The sequence below is a fragment of the Leucopleurus acutus genome (assembly GCF_964270905.1).
Source record: "Leucopleurus acutus genome assembly, chromosome: 13".
In the NCBI taxonomy this organism is placed as follows: Eukaryota; Metazoa; Chordata; class Mammalia; order Artiodactyla; family Delphinidae; genus Leucopleurus; species Leucopleurus acutus.
Window position 1 is genome coordinate 63,765,516 of NC_139155.1, and position 24,953 is coordinate 63,790,468.

The window sequence follows — 24,953 nt, forward strand, 5'->3', positions numbered from 1 at the left end:
CCTCCTCCATTGCTGGTCTTGTGTGTATACAGCTGTCTGCCCTGCCAGGCCCGAAGGGGCAGACCCCATGCTGGCACACGTGTCTTTGGCGGGCGTGGGTTCCAGAGTCTCGGTGGTGGCCGTCTGAGTAGAGCTGAAGACACCCTACGTGTCAGCACAGCTCAGACCAAGCCTTCTGGGTCTGGTGGCGGCAGCTGAGCAGAGTGGACCCAGAGGGCCTCATTCATTCATTAACCTTTGCCGCCCTTTCCTTTCAGCTCACATGTCTAAAACGGCCTTTGGTTGTCATCCATGAGCTGTTTGACAAATCCATCATGGACATTTCCTGGTAAGATGGATTCTCGATTCGAGGCATGGTCTAGGAAAGGAGGAGCCACATGTTGAAGCTCAAGGCCTCCTGGGTGTGATTAGGGTTGGGCAGCCAGGATCCCAGGTGTCACAGCCAGGACAGACCCCAGGGTGCTGTGCTCCTGGCCCTACTGGAAACCCCTGCTGAGACAGACTGGTGTTCGTCTGGGAAGGAGAGTGCATGATCCTGGTTGCACTTGGCTCTGTCGCTGCGTGAATCAGAGTAGTGCGGCTGTGGAAGCCGCTTGTTTCATGCTTCTCAGCGACCTCATTTAAATGTGCACTCCCTCGCAGTTGTTTTTTAATGCTTTCAAAAATGAGATAAATGAACATGAAACTCTTACAAAGCACAGGGTGAGAGATACTCTGTACATGTGCTGAGAACTAAAGGGCCCAGAGCTCTGTAGAATGGGACTGTCGCCCCAACCTCCGCCTCCCCATGAGCGCGTGGGGGCCTCTCCCCAGACTCTGCCTCCCCTGGGCCACTCCGTGGCGGGCGAGCACCGCAGGGCTTGCGCCTGGCTGCTGATGGCCATCTTTTCCAGGACTCTGAACGGGCTGGGCATCCTGGTGTGCTCCATGGACGGCTCTGTGGCGTTCCTGGATTTCTCCCAGGATGAGCTCGGAGACCCCCTGAGCGAGGAAGAGAAGGTAGGAGCACGGCCACGGTGGCTCTGAGGGACCTCCTCCTGTGACCTACACAGACACATTGTTTCCTGAAGCATTCCTAGTCCTTTGCCTCTTGTATATTATAATCCTTGTCTTCTCTACAAGAGAGATTTAATTTAAAATGAACCTCTATTCATGTCAGAAATCCATTCTATTGGGTTGGCCAAAAAATTCCTTTGGGTTTTTCCGTAACATCTTGCGGAAAATAGAATTGAGTAAACCCGGGCATCTCCTCTTGAGCTGATAGCCACCCTGGGAGGTGTTCACGCTGGGAGAGTGGGAGTGGCTGCCAGGGCTGCTCACGTCCCTTCTCCATTGTCCTTCGCTAACGTACTGGCCTCGGGTCAGCAGTTACAACAATGTTAGCAGTCCTTTCCTAGCACTTACTGTGTGCCAGAACCAGGGCCACGTTTCTTCACTTAAATTACACAAAACCCCTCCAGGCAGGACTGGTCCTGTTTCACTGAGGAGAATAGCATGTGACCCTGAGGTCTGAGAGTGGAAGCATGAGCCCATCCGCAGCCTTGGGGCCAGGCCTCCTCTCTGCCATGCTCTGCCCAGGACAGGGTGGCCAGTGCTCATCCTCGGGGACTTGGTGACAGGCACTACTTTCCCTGCCTCAGACTAGGAGCCTGCCTTCCCGCAAGTGGGCCCACACCAGTATGTGGGGGCAAGAGGCTCCGAGAGCCCAGGGCAGGCGGCAGCTCTCCCCTCAGGGTGCCATTGCTGCTGGGAGACCCCTCTTAGGCTTCTGTGGGGACCCCCACTACGATGTTACCCCTTGGGCTTCAGAGTCGGCCTCGCTCACCACAGTGGACTGGCCTGGCACCCACGGTCACTTGTCAGTGGGGGGACAAGTGTGTCCGCAGCCCCAGCTCTTCCCTCTACCGGTCACTGTCGTCAGGTGACCTCCCCTCTCCTTAGAGAGTCGTAACCCATCTTGGATGCAGGCAGGGCCCCTGCATTTGAGGAACAGTAGGGCCGAACTCCGAATCCTGCCTTGAGATTCCAGGGGTGCCGGGGAGGGAGTTTTGGCCACAGGCAGGCACTCCAGGTCCTACGGAGTGGGCCCCAAAGCTGCCCGCCCAGCATCCTTCCTGTGAGGCAGGTGTCCTACTGACCTCTGCTTTGGTCATTAGCACACCATGTGAAAGTCTGCTCCTTGTCACACTGGCCACTCCAGTGTGCTGGTGCCACCGTCCCTGCCCTCACACAGCCTGGCTTGTGGCACAGGGCTGCCGAGACCAGGGAAGGTGGGACTGGCCCTGCTCGGAAGGGTCAGGACGTGTTGGGGGCAATGCGGGCAGAGAAGGGTTCCCCTAGGCCTGCGTGCCAGGCCTTTCCTTGCTCTCAGGGGCTCTGTTAGCGGCCCCATGGCGACCTCCAGCCACGTGGGGCTGATGGCTGCAGCTGGAGCAGTGAAAGCAGCTCTGGGTTTCAGTGTCTGATTCCCAAGAAGCGTTTGGGGTCCTTGGAGTGATTTAATAGCCTTACATTAGCAATTTGAATGTCGTAATTTCAGTTCAGCAAATGTTTGTTGCTGTTTGTTCTGCACCAGACCTGCTGTAGGTGTTTTCCTGAGGGTTACGCATCTACTTTCATCCCTGAAGGCTGTAAACATCAAGGGAGGGTACAAGGCCTCTCCTGAGTCATCTAAACAGGCAAACAGGGTGGGAGGTTTCAAGAGAGCCAGCGTCCAGGGCTCCGGGACCCTGCCCAGGGGTCTCTCGCTCTGAGCCGGAGGCCAGCACGCAGCTTGCCCACTGGTGGGCAGTGTCCTGGCCAGTTTGTTGCACTTCCCTCTCTCTGCCTTCTCTAGAGCCGCATCCATCAGTCCACCTACGGCAAGAGTTTGGCCATCATGACCGAGACCCAGCTCTCCACCGCCGTCATCGAGAACCCCGAGATGCTCAAGTACCAGCGGAGGCAGCAGCAGCAGCAGCTGGACCAGAAGGGCTCTGCGGCCAGAGAGACAGGCTCTGCTACCTCGGTTGCTGGTGTCGTCAACGGGGAGAGTCTGGAAGACATCAGGAAGGTGAGGGCTGGGCCCAGCGGCACTGAGGACACAGGCACGTGCCCAGGGGCGGCACAAGGCCAGGAGGGCAAGAGGCCGTCTAGACAGTGCACAGACATGGGCAGGGAGCTGGGAGCCAGCAGGGGGCCACTCGGCCTTATTGCCCTTGTCTGCGTGTGGCAGCAGCGGGGCCCAGGGCACCTTATCAAAGGCCCCGCCCCAAGGAGATCCAGAGGAGAGCATCCTTTGGGGGAACTTCAAACCTCACCTCTAGCCTTTCTAGGAGATTCTAGATACTGAGAACAGTGGGTTTCAGGCTCTGCCCTCAAGAGACGTCTGTTGACTCCCTCTTCTTCCTCTGGAAGCCCATGTTTCCCTGGGGGGTCGGGGTGGAGATGGGAAGGGAACAGGACAGATGTTGGGAGCTAAACCCCTCTCCGGGAGCTTGTGCAGGGTGTCACACTCCCCAGGTGGTTCAGACACAGTGTGTGACAAACCCTGGGTTGTGAGCCTTCATTGAAAGAAAGTTAGAAATTGTGGCGTAGAGACAGGGGTCTCATCTGTTAGCTCCCTTGTTTAGCCCCATGGCTGCTGGGTGCGTGTGGCTGGCCGGGCATGTGCTCACCGCTCCGGGAACCTGGCCAGGTGGGAATTGGAGATAGAAAGGAAGATGTTGGAGCTGGTTCACCTGGGAGCGTCTGTCCTTGATGCCTTACTGTCGAGCACACACCCTGATAAAAACGCTTATTCTTTGATGAGTGGCTTAGTTTAGTTGTATCTGAAAGGCCACAGAGGAGTTAGAATACATTTCATTAGGAGTCTTATTTGTTGGTATTTGGAGATTCAGAAATGTTTCCATTCCTTTATGTCTCTCTACTTTGCCAGAATCTTTTAAAGAAACAAGTTGAGACTCGGACGGCAGATGGTCGGAGGAGAATCACGCCTCTCTGCATAGCACAGCTGGACACCGGGTACTCGTTCACTCACCAAGCTTTCTGTGGCCTTCTCTGGGAGGTCTTCCTCTCTCCTTTTGCCAGGTAGCACTATCATAACCAGGACTTCACAGGCTCTTGGGCCAGCCTCACCCACAGAGTCTGGAAGTGAGTTGATTCCAGCTTCCCAGCATCCTCAAAGCCTTGCGCTACTGCAGAGCCCTGTGCACACCTGATGGTGGTGCAGGCAGGTGGGGAGGCTGGCCCTGCTTTGTTGAAGATACCAGGGAGAGAAAAGTCAGACTGATTTTTTTTTTTCTGTTTCTCTTTCCACTTTTATAGCCTTCTCTTTCTGATTAAGAAAGGAATATGTACACATTGTGGAAAACAGTAAAAGCACAAAGATACGATCACTGTTAACGTTTTGGTGTCCGTATCTCCTGTTTGTTCCTGTATCTTGACCTTGCATCCATTTTAATAACTCCTCTGAAGCATTGGTTTGCTGACGGTCCAGGTGCCCCACCTGTGAACGCACCATGATTTACTTAACCAGCCCCTTAACTGTGGACGTGTAGTTTGTACAGTGTTTTGTGACTGTAAATGAATCTCTGAGCACACCTGTGACTGTTCCCTCAGGACACTTCCCAGAAGTGGACTTGCTGGGTGGGGGGTAGATTTCCCTGATGGAGCAGAGAGGGACAGTGGATTCAGCTGGATTTGTCCTTGTCTTGGCATCTGTCATCAGGCTTGCTTTTGTATTGGTCATTCTCTCCAAAGTGAGGTATGTTGATTCAAAGGATGATAAGGCCCCATGTGAGAGGAATAGGCCAAACATCAAGATGACTCACTCTTTTCAGCCTGTCTACTCAGGGCACCACACACAGTAGTCTTCTGCATTTCCCACTAGTTCCTCCATGAGCTGTTCCAAATCTTCCCTGAAGTCTGCAGAGACCTTCAGTCATGTGATGTGCTGATGGCCTCCTCATGTCAGGTGTGCAAGTGCCGAGGACCTGGAGGGAAGTGACCTGACCAGGTAGAGCCAAAATCAACTTCCAGACTCCTCCCATAGAGTGGTTTTCCCTTGATCAAACCTTTTTCCCATTATGAACCTATGCAGAGAATGCCACCTGCCCACCTTTATCAGGCCCAAGTGAAACCAAGTATGTGACAGTGCTTGAACATTTCAGAGCTTATGAGAATGAGGCTTGTAGAGGTGGTAGAAGTGGTGGTGGCACTTTTGTTCTGTGGATCCTTCCAGGCCTCACCTGGTGAGGAGGCAGAGGTGGTAGATGACTTCCTGCCTGGCCTTGAGCCAGCTTTCTGCCATGGGGCACATATTTCTGGCACTAGAACTTGATTCTTTTTTTCCTCTTGATTCCCATGTCAAAACAAGTAGCAGTGGAAGAGGTAATTATTAGCTTATCTAATCAAGAAAGAAAAGAGAAGTTGCACATATTTAAAATAGACATAAATGGGAAATAATCAAAGATGAAGAATAAATCAAAAGGGTGAAAGACATCTTTGCTGAACTCTGCAAATAAATTTGAAAGTAAATTATTTGGGGGAAAAAAATTATGAAAATTGAAGAAAATCTGTACAGATGAATTATTATAGAAGAAATAGAGGACACTCTCAAACAGTTAATCTATCAAAGGCCACCAGAGTAAGACAGCTTGACAGGAAAATTCTAACAAACTTAAAGAACAGCTCATTCTAATACTATTGAAAATATTCTAGTGCTTTGAAAAAGAAGGAAAGCTTGCAAAATCTTTTTTTTTAATGAACACAATATTGAAATTTCATAATCAAAATGTGACAAAGATATAGTAAATTTCTGATCAATCTTATATTCAAATGTCAATGCAAAATCCTAAATAAAATCATCACAAACAGAATGTTACAATGTGTTAAAATGCTAATACACTATAAACAAGTAAAATTTATTTCAGGAAAGCGAGATGCTTCAGATGATTTGGGGAAACTTGATTTACTCCTACATGTCAGTAGATCAAAATAAATAAATTATATGATCATCTCTGTAGGTGCTTAAGAGGCATTTTTATTAAACCCAACATCATTGTTATTTAAAACTCAGTTAAATGGGAACAGATAGATGTTTGTTAAACTTGTTAAACTATCTTATTTCAAATTAAATTTAAGAATTGAACACATGTCTACACCTGTGACTGTAATTTAACATTGTTCTAGAGATCCCAGCTCCTATGGTTAGTTAAGAGAAAGAAGAAATTAGAAAGGAGGTGGTAAATGTGTCATTAGTCAAAGATGGTATAATCTGAAAGAGAATCAACTGGAAAAACCACCATAGACAGTAAAAGAAGACAGTGAGATGACTGGGTGCAACATAGCCAGATCAATTAGCACCAATTACCTTTAGAAGATGCAAAGGAAGAAATCACTTTCACAAATGTAGTACCTAGAATGTAACAAGAAATGGAGATCTTTATGAAGAAAAAATTTTAAAGTCTACTGAGATACCTAAAAGAAAATTCACAGAAATGCATACCATTTATTAGATAGGATGTCTCGGTATCATAAAGATGACAAATCTCCCTCAGCCTATAAATGTAACATGAGCCAATACAAATAACCATATGAGTTTTCAGCATCAGACAAACTGATTCTGAAGTTCTGTGAAAAAGTACATAGGAGTAGCTAAAATATTTCTGGAAAAGATTAATCAGGAAAGACTAGCCCCACTAGAAATTAAATCTTACAAGCTATAAGAATTAAAATAGTGAGGTACTGACACATGAATAGAACAGTGGAATACAATAGAAAACTCAGAAATAGACTCAAATATTTATGAGAACTTTAAAGGTAATATTTTGCATCTGTGATGAATCATTACCTAATTCAATAAATGAAGTGAGGAAGTGATATTCTCTAGAAACAAAATTGAAGCCCTACAAGAATATGCAATGGAGAAAAGACAGTTTCTTCAGCAAGTGGTGTTGAGAAAGCTACACAGCCGCATGTAAATCAATGAAATTAGAACACTGCCTCACACCATATACAAAAATAACTCAAAATGGCTTAAAGACTTAAATATAAAACATGACACCATAAACTCCTAGAAGAGAACATAGGCAAAAATTCTCTGAGATAAATCGTACCAATGTTTTCTTCAGTCAGTCTCCCAAGGCAATAGAAATAAAAACAAGGGCTTCCCTGGTGGTGCAGTGGTTAAGAATCTGCCTGCCAATGCAAGGGACACGGGTTTGAGCCCTGGCCCGGGAAGATCCCACATGCCGCAGAGCAACTAAACCCATGTGCCACAACTACTGGGCCTGAGCTCTAGAGCCTGCAAGCGACAACTACTGAGCCCATGTGCCACAACTACTGAAGCCTGCGCACGTAGAACCCGTGCTCCGCAACAAGAGAAGCCCACGCACCACAACGAAGAGCAACCCCCACTCACTGCAACTAGAGAAAGCCCGCACACAGCAACGAAGACCCAACACAGCCAAAAAAAAAAATTTATTTTTAAAAAGAAATAAAAACAAAAATAGATAAACGGAACCTAATCAAACTTACAAGCTTTTGTACAGCAAAGGAAATCAGGAACAAAATGAAAAGACAGCCTACAAACTGGGAGAAAATATTTGCAAATGATGCGACCGACAAGGGCTTAATTTCAAAAATACAGAAACAGCTTATACAACTCAATAATAAAAAAAAAAACCCAATCGTGGGCTTCCCTGGTGGCGCAGTGGTTGAGAGTCCACCTGCCAGTGCAGGGGACATGGGTTCATACCCCGGTCCGGGCAGATCCCACATGCCACAGGGCGGCTGGGCCCGTGAGCCATGGCCGCTGAGCCTGTGCGTCCGGAGCCTGTGCTCCGCAACGGGAGAGGCCACAACAACAACAACAACAACAAAAACCCAATCGAAAAATGGGCAGAAGACCTAAACAGACATTTCTCCAAAGAAAACATACAGATGGCCAACAGAGACATGAAAGGATGCTCAACACCAGTTATTAGAGAAATGCAAATCAAAACTACAGTGAAGAACCACCTCGCACTGGTCAGGATGGCCATGATTAAAAAGTCTACAAGTAACAAATGCTGGAAAGGGAGAAAAGTGAACCCTCCTACACTGCTGATGGGAATGTAAATTGGTGCAGCCACTATGGAGAATAGTATGGAGGTTCTTCAAAAAACTAAAGTAGAGTTGCCATGTGATCCACCAATCCCACTCCTGGGTATATATCTGGAGAAAGCAATAATTCAAAAAGATACATGCACCCCAATGTTCATAGCACACTATTCACAGTAGCTGAGACATGGAAACAACCTAAATGTCCATCGACAGATGAATGGATAATGAGGATGTGGTTTATATACAATGGAATATTACTCAGCCATAAAAAAGAATGAAATAATGTCATTTGCAGGTACACGGATGAACCTAGCGATGGTCGTACTAAGTAAAGTAAGTCAGAAAGAGAAAGACAAATACCATATGATATCACTTATACGTGGAATCTAAAATATGACACAAATGAACCTATCTACAAAATAGAAATAGATGCACAGAAATAGAGAGTGGACTTGTGGTTGCCAGCGGGTAGGTGGTGGGGGAGGGATGGATTGGGAGTTTGGGATTAGCAGATGCAAACTATTATATATAGGATGGATAAACAACAAGGTCCTACTTTGTAGCACAGGGAACTGTATTCAGAATCCTATGATAAACCGTAATGGAAGAGAATTGTGTGTGTGTGTGTGTGTGTGTGTGTGTAACTGAATCACCTTGCTGTACAGCAGAAATTAACACAACATTGTAAATCAACTATACTTCAGTAAAATAAATATAAAAAAACATTTGGAGCCCTATCTCACGCATTAAAATTTTGCACAGCTCAGAAATTTTTCAGAGAACATTCTGAACATCTCAGAGATTTTTTTAATGTTTAACTTTTTTATTATTTAAAATTTTAGAATATTCCATAGAAGAATACTTTCATAATCTCAGAGGTAAAAAAAGTCTTCAAAACACAACATCCTGGGGAAAATATTTCCTGTCCATATAGGAATTTTTGAATATGTAAATAGGTCTTACAATCAATAATAAAGACCAATAACCAAATAGAACCATGGATGACAGATATGAACAAACAGCTCCCAAAAAAGGGAAATCAGATGTTTCTAGATGAAAAAATTTCAACCTTGCATCAAAATAATGGCAAATTAAAATTGTAGTAAGATACTATTTTTCATCTCTCAGATTATCAGGTATCAAGAAGTTGGTAAAGGGCTTCCCTGGTGGCACAGTGGTTGAGAGTCCTCCTGCTGATGCAGGGGACACAGGTTCGTGCCCCAGTCCGGGAAGATCCCACATGCTGCGGAACAGCTAGGCCCGTGAGCCATGGCTGCTGAGCCTGCGCGTCTGGAGCCTGTGCTCCGCAACAGGAGAGGCCACAACAGTGAGAGGCCCGCGTACCGCAAAAAAAAAAAAAAAAAAAAAAAGTTGATAAAACCGTTGATGAGGGTTTGGGGAAATAGGGACCCATGCACGGCTTGTGAGGTGAACCTCAAAGCAGGGCCCTTGAGAACTATTTATCCAAAATCATCGATGAACATTCCATTTGCTGCTGCAGTTCCTTCTAGGAATTTATCCCACGTAACGTATGAAACAAGTGGGATGACAGTTACAACAGCAGGCGTCTCTGTGTGTGCCCCGTGTCATGCGCTACAGGAAGTACGTTAGTCCAGACAGCGGCCTCGTGGGGAGGGTCCTGTCATCTCTCTTGCAGACATGGTGGCTGAGGTGCCCAAGGCCTCAGAGCCTGTGCATGGCTGAGCCATGATACCCAGGGCCCTCAGCCGGCACACTGCAGTGTTTGTTACAGAAACACCAGGAAACCGTCCAGCTGTTCCTCACGAGAGGCTGGTTGGGTAAACCATGGCACGTCCACGCTGCCCATAATGAAAGGGAGGCCCACTCTGTGCACTGTGTTTCCCCAGCCCCAAGACACATTTGCACATGGTAACACCTCTTGAGATCAGAGTGCATCTTATCAGTGACACCTGACAGTTATAATCAGTCACAGTTTTTTTCTTTCTTAGTGGTATATAAAGTACCAGTTCATCTTAGATCTAATTAAATGTTGTGTATGGAGTGATTTTAATTTCCTTTTTACTTTTCTGTAACTTACATAGAAATTCTGCCATGAAAATACATCACCATTGGACCCAGAAAAAAATTTGCTTAGGATGTGTAAGTACTCAACATGGTGCTTGACGTCCAAGGCTGACTTTTCTCCTTCTCGACAACAGGGACTTCTCCACGGCCTTCTTCAACAGCATCCCGCTCTCGGGTTCCCTGGCAGGCACCATGCTCACCTCTCACAGCAGCCCGCAGCTGCTGCCGCTGGACTCCAGCACCCCCGTCCCCTTCGGCACCTCGAAGCCTTCCACAGAGCCTGTGGCGGCGACCGGCACCAGGCCTGTGGGTGATTCTGTCAGTAAGGACAGGTGAGTAGGTGCCAAGCTTGGTCCTGTACCTGGGCAAGTGCGGTTTGGACAGTTCCAGGGACACTTCGTGGCCTCTTCAGTAAAGAAAAGAGGCAGGTGCTTGTTTTCAGATGAGGGCCTGCTCAGAAGGGAGCCTTGATCAGGAGAGTCTGATGATTAGGGCCCTGAGGACTTCATGTCCTGCGGGAAGATGCAGTCCCAGGATGGGAATACTAAGGATGGCAACTGGCCCGTGACACGTCACCTGTCACGGGGCCAGCCCACCTTCGGCCGGCCTGCTCATGTGCCACGGCACAGACTCCCCTTACACTCAGAATACATTTGCTCGGGGAGCCCATTGTCTTCACTGGCCATCATGTGGAAACCAAACTAGAAGTCTGAAAGGACCAGAGGAGCATGACTAAGAGCCAAGAGCCATTTGCCCAGCGCCTGCTCTGAGTGACAAGCTGTGCCAGGCCCGACGTCTGCAGGGGTTGATTGGTGGGTCCTCGTCTCCGGGGAGGATCTAGGCTGGTAGGGGAAGAGGTAGCCACAGGGGTGCAGGGCTGATCCTCTGAGGGCCTTGGCAGGCAGGTCTCAGGAAGGCTTCTCAATTAGGCTGAGCCAGGGGACGGGGCTGGGGAGTAGGGGCAACAGCGAGAGCAGAGGCCTGGAGCCTGAAGAGTGGTGGGCGAGGGGAGGAAGGCTGGCTTCTCCCTGGAGTGGACACACAGGCGCTGGGACTTGCACCTTAGGAAACGACCAGCAGTGGGGCCCAAATTTAGCTGCTGCACTGGCACACAACTGACACTGTCAACGTGACCCTCCATCACCAGGGACAGGGCCGTGCATTATCACAGCTCCTGCCTCTGGTGTCATGGCTGTGGAGGCATGCACCAGGCTTCGAGTATCCCCTCTCCCTTGAGGGAAGAGAAGGGTATGGAGCAGCAAGACCAGTCAGGAAGCAGAGCATTGGGAGGAAGGGTGTCTGGGGAAGGACAGAACGCCAGGTTTGCAAAATGTTCAACAGTTGGCCGTGCAGGTCCCAGGAGAGGAGGGGAGGGTCATACAGGTGCCTGCGGGCATCTGGCCTGGGGTCCAGCGGCGGGGAGGGCAGTTAGCCCGGATGTGGGCAGAGGAGGCCCCATGGCTTTGACCCAGCGTGTGGGATGTGCTGGGACAACGGAGCTGGCAAGCTCCAGCCTGAGCTCCCTTTCCTCTGTGGAGTCAGAGACACAGGGAGCACTTGGAGGAGAGCATAAAGGGTGTGTGATTGTCCCTGTGAGACCGTGGTCAGAGCTGGTGGTCAGAGCGGTTTGGGTGGAGCTGCTGTATTCAGGTTGTGGAGACAGAGCTCTATGGTGAGGAAAAGGGGGTTGTAGGAACCACTGTTGAGGCCTCGTGCTACCCCCAGAAGCTCTGAGAACACTGAAGTGGTACGGGTGTGAGTGCATTTGCTCACAGTCTTCTCAGAAAGCCAAACTCCCAGAACTTTAATATGTGAAGGTATTAAAGAAAGTTGGCAATAGTCGATTACGTCTTGAAATTATTTATGGAAGTTTGATATTTGTGCCCCATTCACTTGGCTCCAAGCCCCACAAATCCCGGACTCCCGGATCCTCAGTGGGTTGTGCTGATGTGGCCTTCCGTCTCCACCCCACCCCCAGCGTGAATGCGGCCTCTGCTCCTGCTGCACCGTCCCCCTCCATCCTCACAACCCCGTCCAAGATCGAACCTATGAAAGCGTTCGACTCCCGATTCACGGAGCGCTCCAAAGCCACGCCGGGGGCTCCTGCCTTGGCCGGTTTGACCCCGACAGCTATGGAAAGGTAGGTGGTGGCTGTGTGGGGCCCCAGAGATGGGGAGGGTACAGACTTGGGCCAGCCGTGCCATGTCCGCCTTCCTATGAGGGTGCAGACTCCTGTCCCTCTGTATTCAGGAGCCACCACTCTGAGGAGAAAGGTGTGGCTGCTTCACGGAGCCATGGGGTGGGGGTGGGGGACCAAAGGGCAGAGGCACGAGGGCTGGTGGGTGCAGAGGCTGTGCTGAGATGGTCAGAGGGTGGGAGGCTCTGGTCCTGGCCTTCTGCTCAGACACTGACCAGGAGGTCGGGAGCTGAAATTAAAGTGATGGAGGGGAGGCCTCTGTGAGGTCCAGCGGGCTTCTGAGCCCCTGCAGCATGTCCTCTGCACCTTCCTGAGTACAGGCAGCAGTCATGGGAGGGGCAGGAGTTCTCCTGAGGAGCCACACTGAGTGTTTCAGCCTCTGCTATTGACACAGAGCTTCTCTGCCTCCTGGGAGGGCCTCCTGCCGAGCCTGCTGTGGCACGGAGCTCACTGCCTGGTCCAGCAAGTCGAAGGCTGGGAGAGTCTGAGGGGGGGCCGGGCCACCTTCCTCCACACGGGCCAGGGCCTTGAGTGCCAACCTGGAGCTGTGACCCACTGCAAGGTGATTGGGCTCAGCGTTACCATTAGCCACATCAGGGACGTGGGCCAGAGCCTCTTGCAGGAACCACATGGCCAGAAGGTGCCCAGTGGAGGGAGCATCTGGGATGAGACCTGTCCTTGCCATGGACGGTGTCTTTGAGCTAAAGCCACACTGTACTGTTCCCGGGGCTTCACCCATGTTCTCGAAACTGCTTGTCTGAGTGGGATTCGTCCTTGGAGAATAGGCCCCAGAAGCCAGCATGGGACAGCTGTCCCTTCAGGTCAGCGGTGACTTTGGCGTGGGGTCTGCAGTGTGGTCACGTCTGTTTTATACAGGTGTTTCATGTGATCTTTTTACCCAGCAATTTTTCTGCCCATCAGTATAGAGGATCTGAAACCTCCTTGCTGCTAAACATTCTGAAATGCTGGATGAAACGTAACATGTCCCTAAAGTATGTGACTAGTTCACAAAAAAGTAAGTGAAGTCCCTAGGAGCCAAAATCTAAGAGTGAACAAAACAACCAGAGCAGTGGGTGTTAGGAGGTTACTGGCCTGGTGAACAAGGACCTTGAGTTTTAATGGCCACACAGATTTGAGACAGGGCCTTAGGCCTGAGCCACGTAGGGATTGGAACCTAAGACACTAGCATGAAGTCAAGCTGCTTAAAAAAGTGTACCTCCAGTGAGAGGGGGACTAGAAGAAACCTGACTGACAGCATAGGAACATGGCCAGAGCCTGGAATGTCTCAGCCTGCCCTCTGAGTTAGGAAAACAGTCTTTCCCTGAGGCTGTGTCACCACAGGCCTGCCCTCAAGTGGATTGGAGGTCACTTTAACACTACCTCTGTCATCTGGAAATCACCAAGCCAAGAACTGGACACAAAAGAAGATTCTAGTCTAATTAACACCCCAGAGGCACTTGGCAAAGCAAATATAAATCCATCCTGACCCCAGGGGGTACTGTGTTCCCATTAAAGAAACACTGCCTGAGATGACTCAGAATCCAAAGGAACAAAGCCCGTGAAGAAACCCTGATCATCCACGCGTGCCGGGAGCAGAAGGTGTAGACCTCTGTACCTCTGATGGTAGATTGTCAGATGGTGGCTGTAAAATAAACACGCGTAAGATGGTCAAAGACAAGAAAGATAAAGAAAACGTGAGGAAAGATTCGTAATCTATCCCATGTATAAAAATTAACTCAAAATGGATTGAAGAACTAAATGTAAGAGTTAAACTGTAAAACTCTTAGAAGAAAACATAGATGTGACCTTGGATTAGAAAACTGTTTCTTAGATGTGACACCTAAAACACAAGCAACTAAAGAACAAATAGAAAAATTGGGCATCATCAAAACTTAAAACTTTTGTGCTTCGAAGAGCACTGTCAGCAGAATGAAAGGACAACCTACTAAATGGGAGAAAATATTTGCAAATCACATCTGAGTGAAGAGCTCTTATAGCTCAACAGTAAAAAGAGTAATAACCCAGTTTTTAAATGGACAAAGGATTTAAATAGACATTTCTCCAAAGAAGATAAACAACCATAAGCAAATAAAAAAACATTCAACATCATTAGTCGTCAGAGAAATGCAAACCAAAACTACAGTGAACTACCACTTCGCACCCACTAGGATCCGTGATCAGAAAGTCAGATAATAAGAAGTGTTAGTGAGGATGGGGAGAAATCAGGACCCTCGTAGATTCTGGTGGGATTGTAAAATGGTTCAGCTGATTTAGAGGACAATCTGGCGTTTCCATAAATGGTTAAAATAGAGTTACTGTCTGAGCCAGCAATCCCACACCTAGGTAGATACCCAAGAGAATTGAAAACGTATTCATGTAAAAACTTGTACACAAAAGTTCATATCAGGGGACTTAACCACTGGTGGTCCAGTGGTTAAGAATCCACCTTCCAATGCAGGGGACATGGGTTTGATCCCTTGTCAGGCAACTAAGATCCCACATGCTGCAGGGCAACTAAGCCTGAGTGCCGCAACTAGAGAGCCCATTTGCCGCAAATACTGAGCCTGCACACCACAACTAGAGAGAAGCCTGCATGCTGCAATGAAAGATCCACATGCCACAATGAAGACCCAATACAGCCAAAAAAAAAAGTTCATATCCGTATTATTCATAATAGCAAAAAAGTGGAAATATCCCAAATGTCCGTCAATTGATGAATGGATTTTTAAAATGTGGTACATCCATACAGTATATCAATAATATTATTTGGCAATAAAAAGGAATGGAATGCTTATACATGCCACAACAGGGAAAAACCTTGAGAACGTTATGCTAAGTGAAAGAAGCCAGTCACAAAGGACCACATGTTCTATGATTCCATTTATATTTAATTCCGGAATAGGCAAATCCATGGAGACAGAAAGTAGATTAGTGGCTGCCAGGGCAGGATGGGGTGAGTGCTGATGGATACAAAGTTTCTTTTGGGGATTATGAAAATGCTCAAGGCTTAGCGGTGATGATTGATGGCCTTATGAATATACTAAAAACTACTGAATTCTATACTTTAAAATGGTGACTTTTATAGTATGTGAATTATAGCTCAGTTAGAAATAATACACCATCAAAAAGACCAGATAGATTTGGAAATGAACCCGAAAATACTTTTGGAAAAGAAAAATAATAATCATTGCAATTGAAGAGTCAGCGGAGGGAATTCCCTGGCGGTCCAGTGGTTAGGACTCAGTACTTTCACTGCCAGGGACCCAGGTTTCAATACCTGGTCGGGGAACTAAGATCCTGCAAGCCACGCGTCCAAAAAAAAAAACCTCAGTGGGCATATTTGACAGCAGAGGAGGCCCAGCTGAGGAGCGCATTTGATCTGAGGAAATGGCCTGGGTACTGCAGAGGTGAAGAGGTGGAGCCCAAGGAGGAGTGTCTGGAGGGCAGAGGGTAGGGTCTGCGTGCACCTAACAGGAGTTCCCCAAAGAGGGCGGGCTGTGGGGCATTGGTCAAGAGGGAGTGGCCGATGTTTCATAGGCTTAAGCAAGTATTGAAATCTCAGTTTTGGAAATGGAGTGAGCTCTGAATAGCCAGAATAAAACACAATTTCCACCTTAGTGAAACCACAGGGCACCATAGCTAGGAATTCCTTCTGTTCACTGAGGGAAGATGTTCACCTTGTAGGTCTCCATGGCCCTTATCGTTGTCAGTTCCTAGCTCTCAGGGAGTGCAGACCCTGCTTTGAGAAGTGCAGAGGCTAACCCTTGAATCAGGCTGCTAGAGGGCAAAGTCTTGATGCATGACCTGGGCCCGATGCCACCAGGGATTGTCCCTCAGTAGCTGTGTTACCCACATCTCATAAGGCCTTTCAGCCACACATACAGCTCCAGCAGGAACTATAGAATAAGGGCTCATCAAGTTTGCCATTCTCAGCTTCTCCCTTGAAAAGGCAGTGAATAAATAAAAGAATCAAAAACCCAAAAAAATAAGAAAGTGGCAGTGAGTGAGTATTCACTTAGGGCCAAGCTTCCTGCTTCTGAGGCAGCAGGAGGGTCTGGTATCAGGCACAGTAAGTTCACCTCCTGAACATCCCTCTTGCTTCAGCTGTTTATCCCTCCCTCTGTCCTCCCTAAATACCTGAAAACCACTGATCTTTTTACTGTCTCTACAGTTTTGCCTTTCCTAGAATGTCATATAATTGGAAACATACTGTACCTAGCCTTTTCAAATGGGTGTCTTTTACTTAGTAATATCCATTTAAGGTTCTTCCATGCATTTTCATGGTTTGATAGCTTATTTCTTATTATTAACAGATCTTGTCCCATTTTATGGATGCACATAGTTTGTGTGTACCACAGTTTAAGCATTCCCCCATTGAAGGACATCATGGTTTCTTCCATTTTTTGGCAATTATATATAGATGATGTATAAAAACTGCTGTCAGTACTCACGTATAGGTTTTTGTGTGAATATATGTTTTCATCTCCACTGGGCAGATACCTAGGAGTGCAACTGCTGGTTGGTATGGTAAGACTAGGTTTAGCTTTGTAAGAAACTGCCAGACTGTCTTCCAAAATGACTGCAGTCCCACCAACAGTGAATGTGTTCATTTGATCCACATCCTTGTTGGCGTTTGGTATCATCAATTTTCTGGGTTTTAGCCGTTCTAATAAGTGTTTAGTGGTATCTTGTTTTAATTTTCAATTGCTGAATGACATATGATACTGAACATCTTTTCATACACTTATCAGCCATCTCATCTTTGGTGAGTGCCTGTTCAGATCTTTGTTCATTTTTTTAAATTGGTTATTTCTTTTTATTTATTTATTTATTTGTTTGTTTTATTTATTTATTTTGGCTGTGTTGGGTCTTCGTTGCTGCGCGTGGGCTTTCTCTAATTGCGGCAAGCGGGGGCCACTCTTCATTGCAGTGCGCGGGCTTCTCACTGCGGTGGCCTCTCTTAGCTGCAGAGCACAGGCTCCAGGCGCGTGGGCTTCAGCAGTTGCAGCACGTGGGCTCAGTAGTTGTGGCTCACGGGCTCCAGAGCACAGGCTCAGTAGTTGTGGCGCACGGGCCTAGCTGCTCCACAGCATGTGGCATCCTCCCGGACCAGGGATCGAACCCGTGTTCCCTGAACTGGCAGGTGGATTCTCAACCACTGTGCCACCAGGGAAGCCCTAAGTGGTTATTTCTTACTGCTGAATTTTAAGAATTCTTTGTATATTTTAGATACAAGTCTTTTTTCAGGTAATGTGATTCACAGATATTTTCTCCCAGTCTTTGATTTGGCTTTCCATTCTCTTGACAGTGTCTTTCTCAGAGCAGAAATTTTTAATGTTAATGAAGTCCAACACATTAGATTTTTTTTTTTTCTATCATGGATCATGCTTTTGGTGTTGTAACAAAAACTCATTGCCAGGGCTTCCCTGGTGGCGCAGTGGTTGAGAGTCCGCCTGCCGATGTAGGGGACACGGGTTCGTGCCCTGGTCCGGGAAGATCCCACATGCCACGGGGTGGCTGGGCCCGTGAGCCATGGCTGCTGAGCCTGCGCGTCTGGAGCCTGTGCTCCACAACGGGGGAGGCCACAACAGTAAGAGACCCGCGTACCGCAAAAAAAAAAAAAAAAACTCATTGCCAAACCCAAGTTCACCTAGACTTCCTACTATGTTTTCTTCTGAGTTCTCATTTTATAGTTTTGCATTTTACACTTAGATCTATGATCCGTTTTGAGTTAATGTTTGTGAAAGATATACGGTCTGTGTCTAGATTTAGTATTTGCATGTGGACGTCCATTTGTGCCAGCACCATTTGTTGAAAGATTATTCTATGTCTTTGCCTTTATCAAAGATCAATTGACTACATTTGTTTAGATCTATTTTAGGGTCTTTTCCTTTTCATATAAACTTTAGAATAAGTTTGTTGATACTATAGTATAAGTTTCTGGGATTTTTGTTGGGATTCCATTGAATCTCTAGATCAAGTTAGGAAAAGTTGACATCTTAACAATATTGAGTCTTCCTATTCATGAACATAAAATATCTCAGTTTATTTAGATCTTTGATTTCTTTCATCAGAGTATTGTTTCCCTCATAGAATTTATACATATTTTGTTATATTTCTATCAAATTATTGCTCTTTTGGCACCAGTATAAGTGGTATTGTGTTTAGAATTTCAAATACCGCTTGTTCATTGCTGGTATATAGAAAAGCAGTCGACTTTTGTATGTTAACCTTGTATCTTGCAACCTTGGTATAATTGCTTATTAGTTACAGATTTTGTTGTTGTTGATTCTTTGGAATTTTCTACAATGACACAGTGTCATCACTGATGTTTTTATTCACTGAACACAGTTTTATTTTTCCTTCCCAATCTTTATACCTTTTATTTCCGTCTCTTGTCATACTGCATTAGCTAAGACTTCCAGTAAAATGTTAACAGTAAGGTTTTTTTGTGGTTATTCTTTATCAAGTTAAGTTCTCTATTTCTAGTTTGCTAAGTTTTTATCATTAATAGATGTTTGGTTTTGTCATATGCTTTTTCTGCATCAGTTGATATGGTCATAATGCTCTTCTTTAGTGTTGTTGGATGTGGTGGGTTACGTTAATTGATTTTTGAATGTTAAATCAGTATGCCTACCTGGAATAAATCCCATTTGGTCATGGTGTATAATTCGTTTTATACATTGTTGGATTCAATTTGCTAATATTTTGTTGAGGATTTTTGAATCTTTGTTCATGAGAGATATTGGTCTGTAGTTCTTCTTTCTTGTAATCTGGTTTGGATATTAGGGTAATGCTGGCCTCATAGGAGTTAGGATTTATTTCCTGTACTTCTGTTTTCTGGAACAGATTGTGGAGAATTGGTATAATTTCTTTCTTAAATGTTTGATAGAATTCACCAGTAAAACTGTCTGGGTCTGGTGCTTTCTTTCTTGGAAGATTATTAATTGTTGGTTAATTTCTTTAATAGATACAGGTCTATTCAGATTTATTTTTCCTTGTGTGAGTTTTGTGGATTTTTTTTTTTCAAAGAACTGGTCCATTTTAACTAACTTATCAAATATATGGGTATAAAGTTGTTCATAATATTCCTTTATGATCCTTTTAATGTCCATGGATGGGATCAGTAGTGAGGGCCCCCTTTCATTTCTTTCTTTTTTTATTGATGTGTAGTTGATTTACAATATTGTGTTAGTCTCACACAATATATTTTGTGTAGCAAAATCATTCAGTTATATATTTTTCAGATTATTTTCCATTATAGGTTATTACAAGATATTGAATATGGATCCTTGTGCTATACAGTAAATCCTTGTTGCTTACCTCCCCTTTCATTTCTTTATTTTTATATAAATTATTTTATTTTTTTTTTTGGCTGCATTGGGTCTTTGTTGCTGCACGCGGGCTTTCTCTAGTTGCAGTGAGCAGGGGCTACTCTTTGTTGAGGTGCGCAGGCTTCTCATTGCAGTGGCTTCTCATTGTGGAGCACGGGCTCTAGAGCACAGGCTCAGTAGTTGTGGTGCGCAGGCTTAGTTGCTCCGCAGCATGTGGAATCTTCCTGGACCAGGGCTTGAACCTGTGTCCTGGCATTGGCAGGTGGATTCTTAACCACTGCACCACGAGGGAAGTCCCTCCCCTTTCATTTCTGATATTAGTAATTTGTGTCTTCTCTCTCCTTTTCTGATTAGCCTCACTATAAGTTTATCAATTTTATTGATCTTTTCAAAGAACTGGCTTTTTATTTCATTGATTTTTCTCTATTTTCCCTTTTCAATTTCATTGATTTATGCTCTAATTTTTACTATTTACTTTATTCTGCTTGCTTTACATTATTTTGCTTATTATTGCATTAATATTACTGCGTTATTATTTTTATTTATTATTATTTAATATTATTTTATTTTTTATTATTAATTTTCTACTGCTTGCTCATCTTTTTCTAGTTCCTAAAGGTGAAGTTATTTCAGGTCTTTCTTTTTTTCTAATTTATGCATTCTCTGCAATAAGTTTCCCTCTAAGCACTGCTTTCACTGTATCCCATAAAGTTTGACATTGTGTTTTCATTTTAATTTAATTCAATATTTTAAAATTTCTTTTGAGACTTTTTCTCTGATCCATGTGTTATTTAGAAATGTTGTTTAATCATGAAAGATGTGTGTTTTCTGACTTTCTGTTATTGATGTCTACTTTAATTCTGTTGTGGTCTTGAAGCATACTTTGTATGATTTCTGTTCTTTTATATTTGTTAGAGTATATTTTATGACCCAGAATATGGTCTATACTAGTGAATATTCCATGTGATCTTGAGAATAATGTATATTCTGCTATTGATAAATGAAGTATTTTTTAAATGTCAATTAAATACAGTGAATGATGGTACTGTTCAATTAATTATGTCCTCATTGATTTTCTGTCTGCTGGATCTGTTGATTACTGATAGAGGTATATGGAAATCTCCAGCTATAATAGTGGACTTGTCTAGTTCTTCTTCCAGTTCTATCAGTTTTTCCACATGTATTTTGACACACTCTGTTGTTAGATGTATGCATATTAAGGATTGCTATGTCTTCTTGGAAAATCGACCCTCTTATCATCATATAATGCCTGTCTTTATTCTTGATAATTTTCCTTACTCTGATGACTGCTTTGTCTGAGATTAATACAGCTACTCCAGCTTTCTTTTAATTAGTGTTAGTGTGGCATGTCCTTCTCCATCCCTTTTTTTAAAGAGTAGACTTATTTTTTTTGAACAGTTTAAGGTTCACAGCAAAATTGTACAGAAAGTACAGAGAGTTCTCATATACCCCTCTGCCTTAACTATTGACATCCCACATCTGAGTGATACATTGGTTACAACCAATAAAACTACACAGACACATCATTATCACCCAAAGTCTATAGTTTACATTAAGTGTTCACCTTTGGTGTTGTGCATTCTGTGGGTTTGGACAGTGTATAAGGACATGCATCTACCACCATAATGGTATCATACAAAATAGTTTCACTGACCTAACAATCCTCTGCACTCTGCCTGTTCATCCCTCTCTCCTCCCAACCGCTGGCAATAACTGATATTTTTTTTACTATTTCCATAGTTTTTTGTTTTCCAGAATGTCATATAGTTGGAACCAGCCTTTACTTTTAATTTATGTGTCTTTATATTTAAGCTGAGTTTCTTGTAGACAACATATATGTGGGTTTTCTTTTTCATTCTTTTTGTCAGTTTCTTTTAATTGGTATATTTGGAATATTTGTATTTAAAGTGATTATTGATATAGTGAATTAATATCTACCATATTCTTAACGATTTTGGTCTCCCCCTTTTTCTTCTGCCTTCTCTGGTTTTAATTGAGCATGTTTTTGGTATGATTCCATTTTCTCTCTCTTATATTATCTCTTAGCATTATCTAAGAATATCTTAGATAGTAAGATAATGTGTCTCTTCCATTGTCTCTCTTAGCATGTCAACTGTACTGCTTTTTAAATTTTTTTTAGTGGTTGCCCTACAGTTTGAAATAAGCATTTATAACTAAATACACTTTCAAATAATGTTATAATGCTGAAGAGTAGTGCAGGTGCCTGTTAACAAAGTATTCCCAATTCTTTCTTTCCAAGACATATAACATTGCTACTGTTTATTTATTTCACTTATCATCCAATACATTGTTGCTGTTACTAGTTTGAACAAAAAGTTATCTTTTACTTGTGTGTGTGTGTTTGTGTGTGTGTGTGTGTGTGTGTGTGTGTGCGTGTGTGTGGCCTGTGGATTTTAGTTCCCCGACCAGGGATTTTTTTTATAATATGATTATGTTCTATTTTTTATTTCTTATTTAGAGAATGTGATTTGTTCTTTTTTTAAATTAATTAATTAATTAATTAATTTTGGCTGCACTGGGTCTTTGTTACGGTACTCGGGCTTCTCTAGTTGCAGTGCTTGAGCTCTAGAGCTAATGGGCTCAGTAGTTGTGGCACATGTGCTTATTGTGGTATGTGGGATCTTAGTTCCCCAACCAGGAATCAAACCCAGACCCCCTGCATTGGGAGCAAAGAGTCCTAACCACTGGACTGCCAGAGAATTCCCAAAAAGTTATCTTTTAATTAAGAATAAGACAAATAAAATTCTTACAGTACTTATTCTTTCTCTAGCACTTTCTTCATGCAGATCTGAGTTTTTGACCTGTATCATTTTCCTTCTCTCTGAAGAACTTCTTTTAACATTTCTTGCAAGGCAGTTCTGCTGGCAACACATTTCCTCTAGTGTCTTTTTGTTGTTTTTGTCTGAGAAAACCTTTATTTCTCTTTCATTTTTTGAGATATAATTTCAGTGGGTACAGAATTCTAGGTTGGTGGGTTTGTTTTTAACACCTTATATGTTTCACTTAAGTCAGTTTTTGCTTGAACGGTTTCTGAAGAGAGGTCTGTTGTAACCTTTATTCTGTCCCTTATTAGCTGAAGTGTATTTTTCCCTCTGCTTCTCTCAAGAGTTTCTGTTTGTCTTTGGTTTGCTACAGTTTATGTTATGTGTAGGTAGGTGTGGATTTTTTGATATTTATTCTACTTAGTGTTCTCTGAGCAGCTGAGATCTGTGGTTTGGTATCTTTCATTAATTTTGAAAAAGTCTTAGCTATTATTATTATTAAATTCTCTCTGCTTATATGATCCATCTGTTCTTGTGTGTAGTCCTGATTTTTCCATTAGAGCCCTTAACATATTAATAAGTTATTTAAAAATCCTGGCCTCATAATTCCAAAATTGCTGCCATGTCTGACTCTGGTTCTGATCCTGCTTCATCTCGAGACTGTTTCATTTTGGGTTTTTGTTTGATTTTGTTTTGTTTTGCCTTTTATCGTGTCTTGTAATTTTTGTTGAAACCTGGACATAATGTACTAAGTAATAGGAACTGGGGGTAAAAGGTCTTTAATGTGAGGTTTTGTTTACCTGGTAAGAATTAGGTCTTATTTACTGTCTCCTGAAGCTGCAGGTGTTAGAGGCTTCCATTTCTTCTGGTGTCTTTGCTTTTCTCTCCCTGTTTTCCTTGAGTTTCCCTAGAAACTCCTTGTTAAATGGAGTCTGTGTCTTGCAGTTCTCTTAGTTGTGATCTATCTAGTGTTCTTATTACACAGGGGCCGTTGATTTTGTGGGGTATTGGGGAGGAGAAGCACTCTCTAGTCTCATGATTGTCTCCTGTGTTGTTGTTGGGCCAGAGTCCCTGGCCTATGACCTTCAAGAGAGTTTCTTAGTGCGTGTGGAGGGGGGCTAGGCTGGAGTTGGTTGATTGCCCTGCCCCCAGGTCACATCATACTCAGTAAAGTAGTTTTCCTTGGGGGAAGGCTTTTGTTAAGGAGAACAGGACTCTGGGTATGTTTCAGAGTGGTTGCTTTCCCCTTCCTCAGCCCAAAGCATATGGGAGGAGCCCTCCATTCCTGATCTCCACCCATGACAACTGGTGGAGCTCCTGGAGATAAAACTAACGCAAGTGTGGGTGCCCTCGTCCCTCCCTGGTGGGGGCTCCAGTCAGTTTTATGTCTTCGCCTTGTCTCCAGTTGTCAGGGCAGCTGTTTCTCTGGTGGGTCTAAGAAGAGTTGTTGGTATACAGGTTTTCAGTTTTCCTCTTATTTTAAGAGTGAGAATGACGACTCCCAAGCAGTTTGCATCTTAGAGCAGAAACCAGAAGTCCTCTCCTACTTTTTTAATTTATTAACTTTTGGGGATGAGTATGGATTTTATTGATTATCATGAAACTAGTAGTCCTGTGGAAAAGCCACGGGTGTCTGTGTTTGTGCAGGTTGAAAGAGCAGAGCCTTGTGAAGGAGCTGCGGCCCCGGGATGTCCTGGAGAGCAGCAGTGACAGCGACGAGAAGGTCCCTGTGGCCAAGCCCTCCTCACTCTCCAAGCGGAAGCTGGAGCTCGAGGTGGAAACGGTGGAGAAGAAGAAGAAAGGGCGGCCTCGGAAGGACTCGCGGCTCATGCCCATGTCCCTGTCTGTGCAGGTGAGGCTGGCGGGCCGGTGCTGCCCCCGGCCCACCTCCTGAGCTCGGTGTGGGAGCCTGCATATGCCCTGGGGAAGAAGGGGGGCCCCGCGTGCCTCATCGGTGTGGGGAGAGCTGGCGTGGACACGTATACCTCCAGAACTGCCCCGACCCACCCAGAGTCCTTGAGCCCCTCCCTGGGGTCAGCTGCCTCATCTCTGCAGTAGGGGTCTCTGTAGCGTTCATCTGCCCTCACAGAGGGTGGAAACACCCAGGTAGTAGGCCCAGCCTCACCTCTGGTGACTCACCTTTACCTGGCACTGCCCTCCAGTGCAGGGCAGGGCTCAGGGACATCTCTGCTCTTGCAGTCCCCAGCTGCCCTGACTGCAGAGAAGGACGCCGTGTGTTTGTCTGTCCCAGCAGCTGCGCTGAAGCTGCCCATGCCGGGCCCCCAGAGAGCCTTCACCCTGCAGGTGAGCAGACCTCCGCCTCCCTCCCTCCCTCCCAAGCCTGCACATTCTTTTTGTCCGCCTGCCCACCCCCACCCCCTGGGGGCTGTAAACCCTGAATTGTCACAGACTTGGGGCTGCTTTCAAGTGGCTCTCTATCACCTTCTGGGGGAAGGTGTGGCTGAGCAGAGCAGCCACCCAATCTTA

The 24,953-nt window shown here is 45.2% G+C and overlaps 1 protein-coding gene across 3 annotated transcripts in view; it reads left to right on the top strand.

Annotated features, from left to right (window-relative positions):
• HIRA (histone cell cycle regulator) overlaps positions 1-24,953 on the top strand; it is a 74,333-nt gene that overhangs the window by 30,449 nt on the left and 18,931 nt on the right. For all 3 annotated transcript variants that reach the window (XM_082852500.1, XM_082852501.1, XM_082852502.1), the window contains 8 exons: positions 258-328; positions 894-999; positions 2,837-3,052; positions 3,917-4,002; positions 10,266-10,463; positions 12,110-12,271; positions 24,114-24,318; positions 24,666-24,770. In XM_082852500.1, the coding sequence (XP_082708626.1) occupies positions 258-328; positions 894-999; positions 2,837-3,052; positions 3,917-4,002; positions 10,266-10,463; positions 12,110-12,271; positions 24,114-24,318; positions 24,666-24,770 (1,149 nt within the window). The remainder of the gene's footprint in view (positions 1-257; positions 329-893; positions 1,000-2,836; positions 3,053-3,916; positions 4,003-10,265; positions 10,464-12,109; positions 12,272-24,113; positions 24,319-24,665; positions 24,771-24,953) is intronic.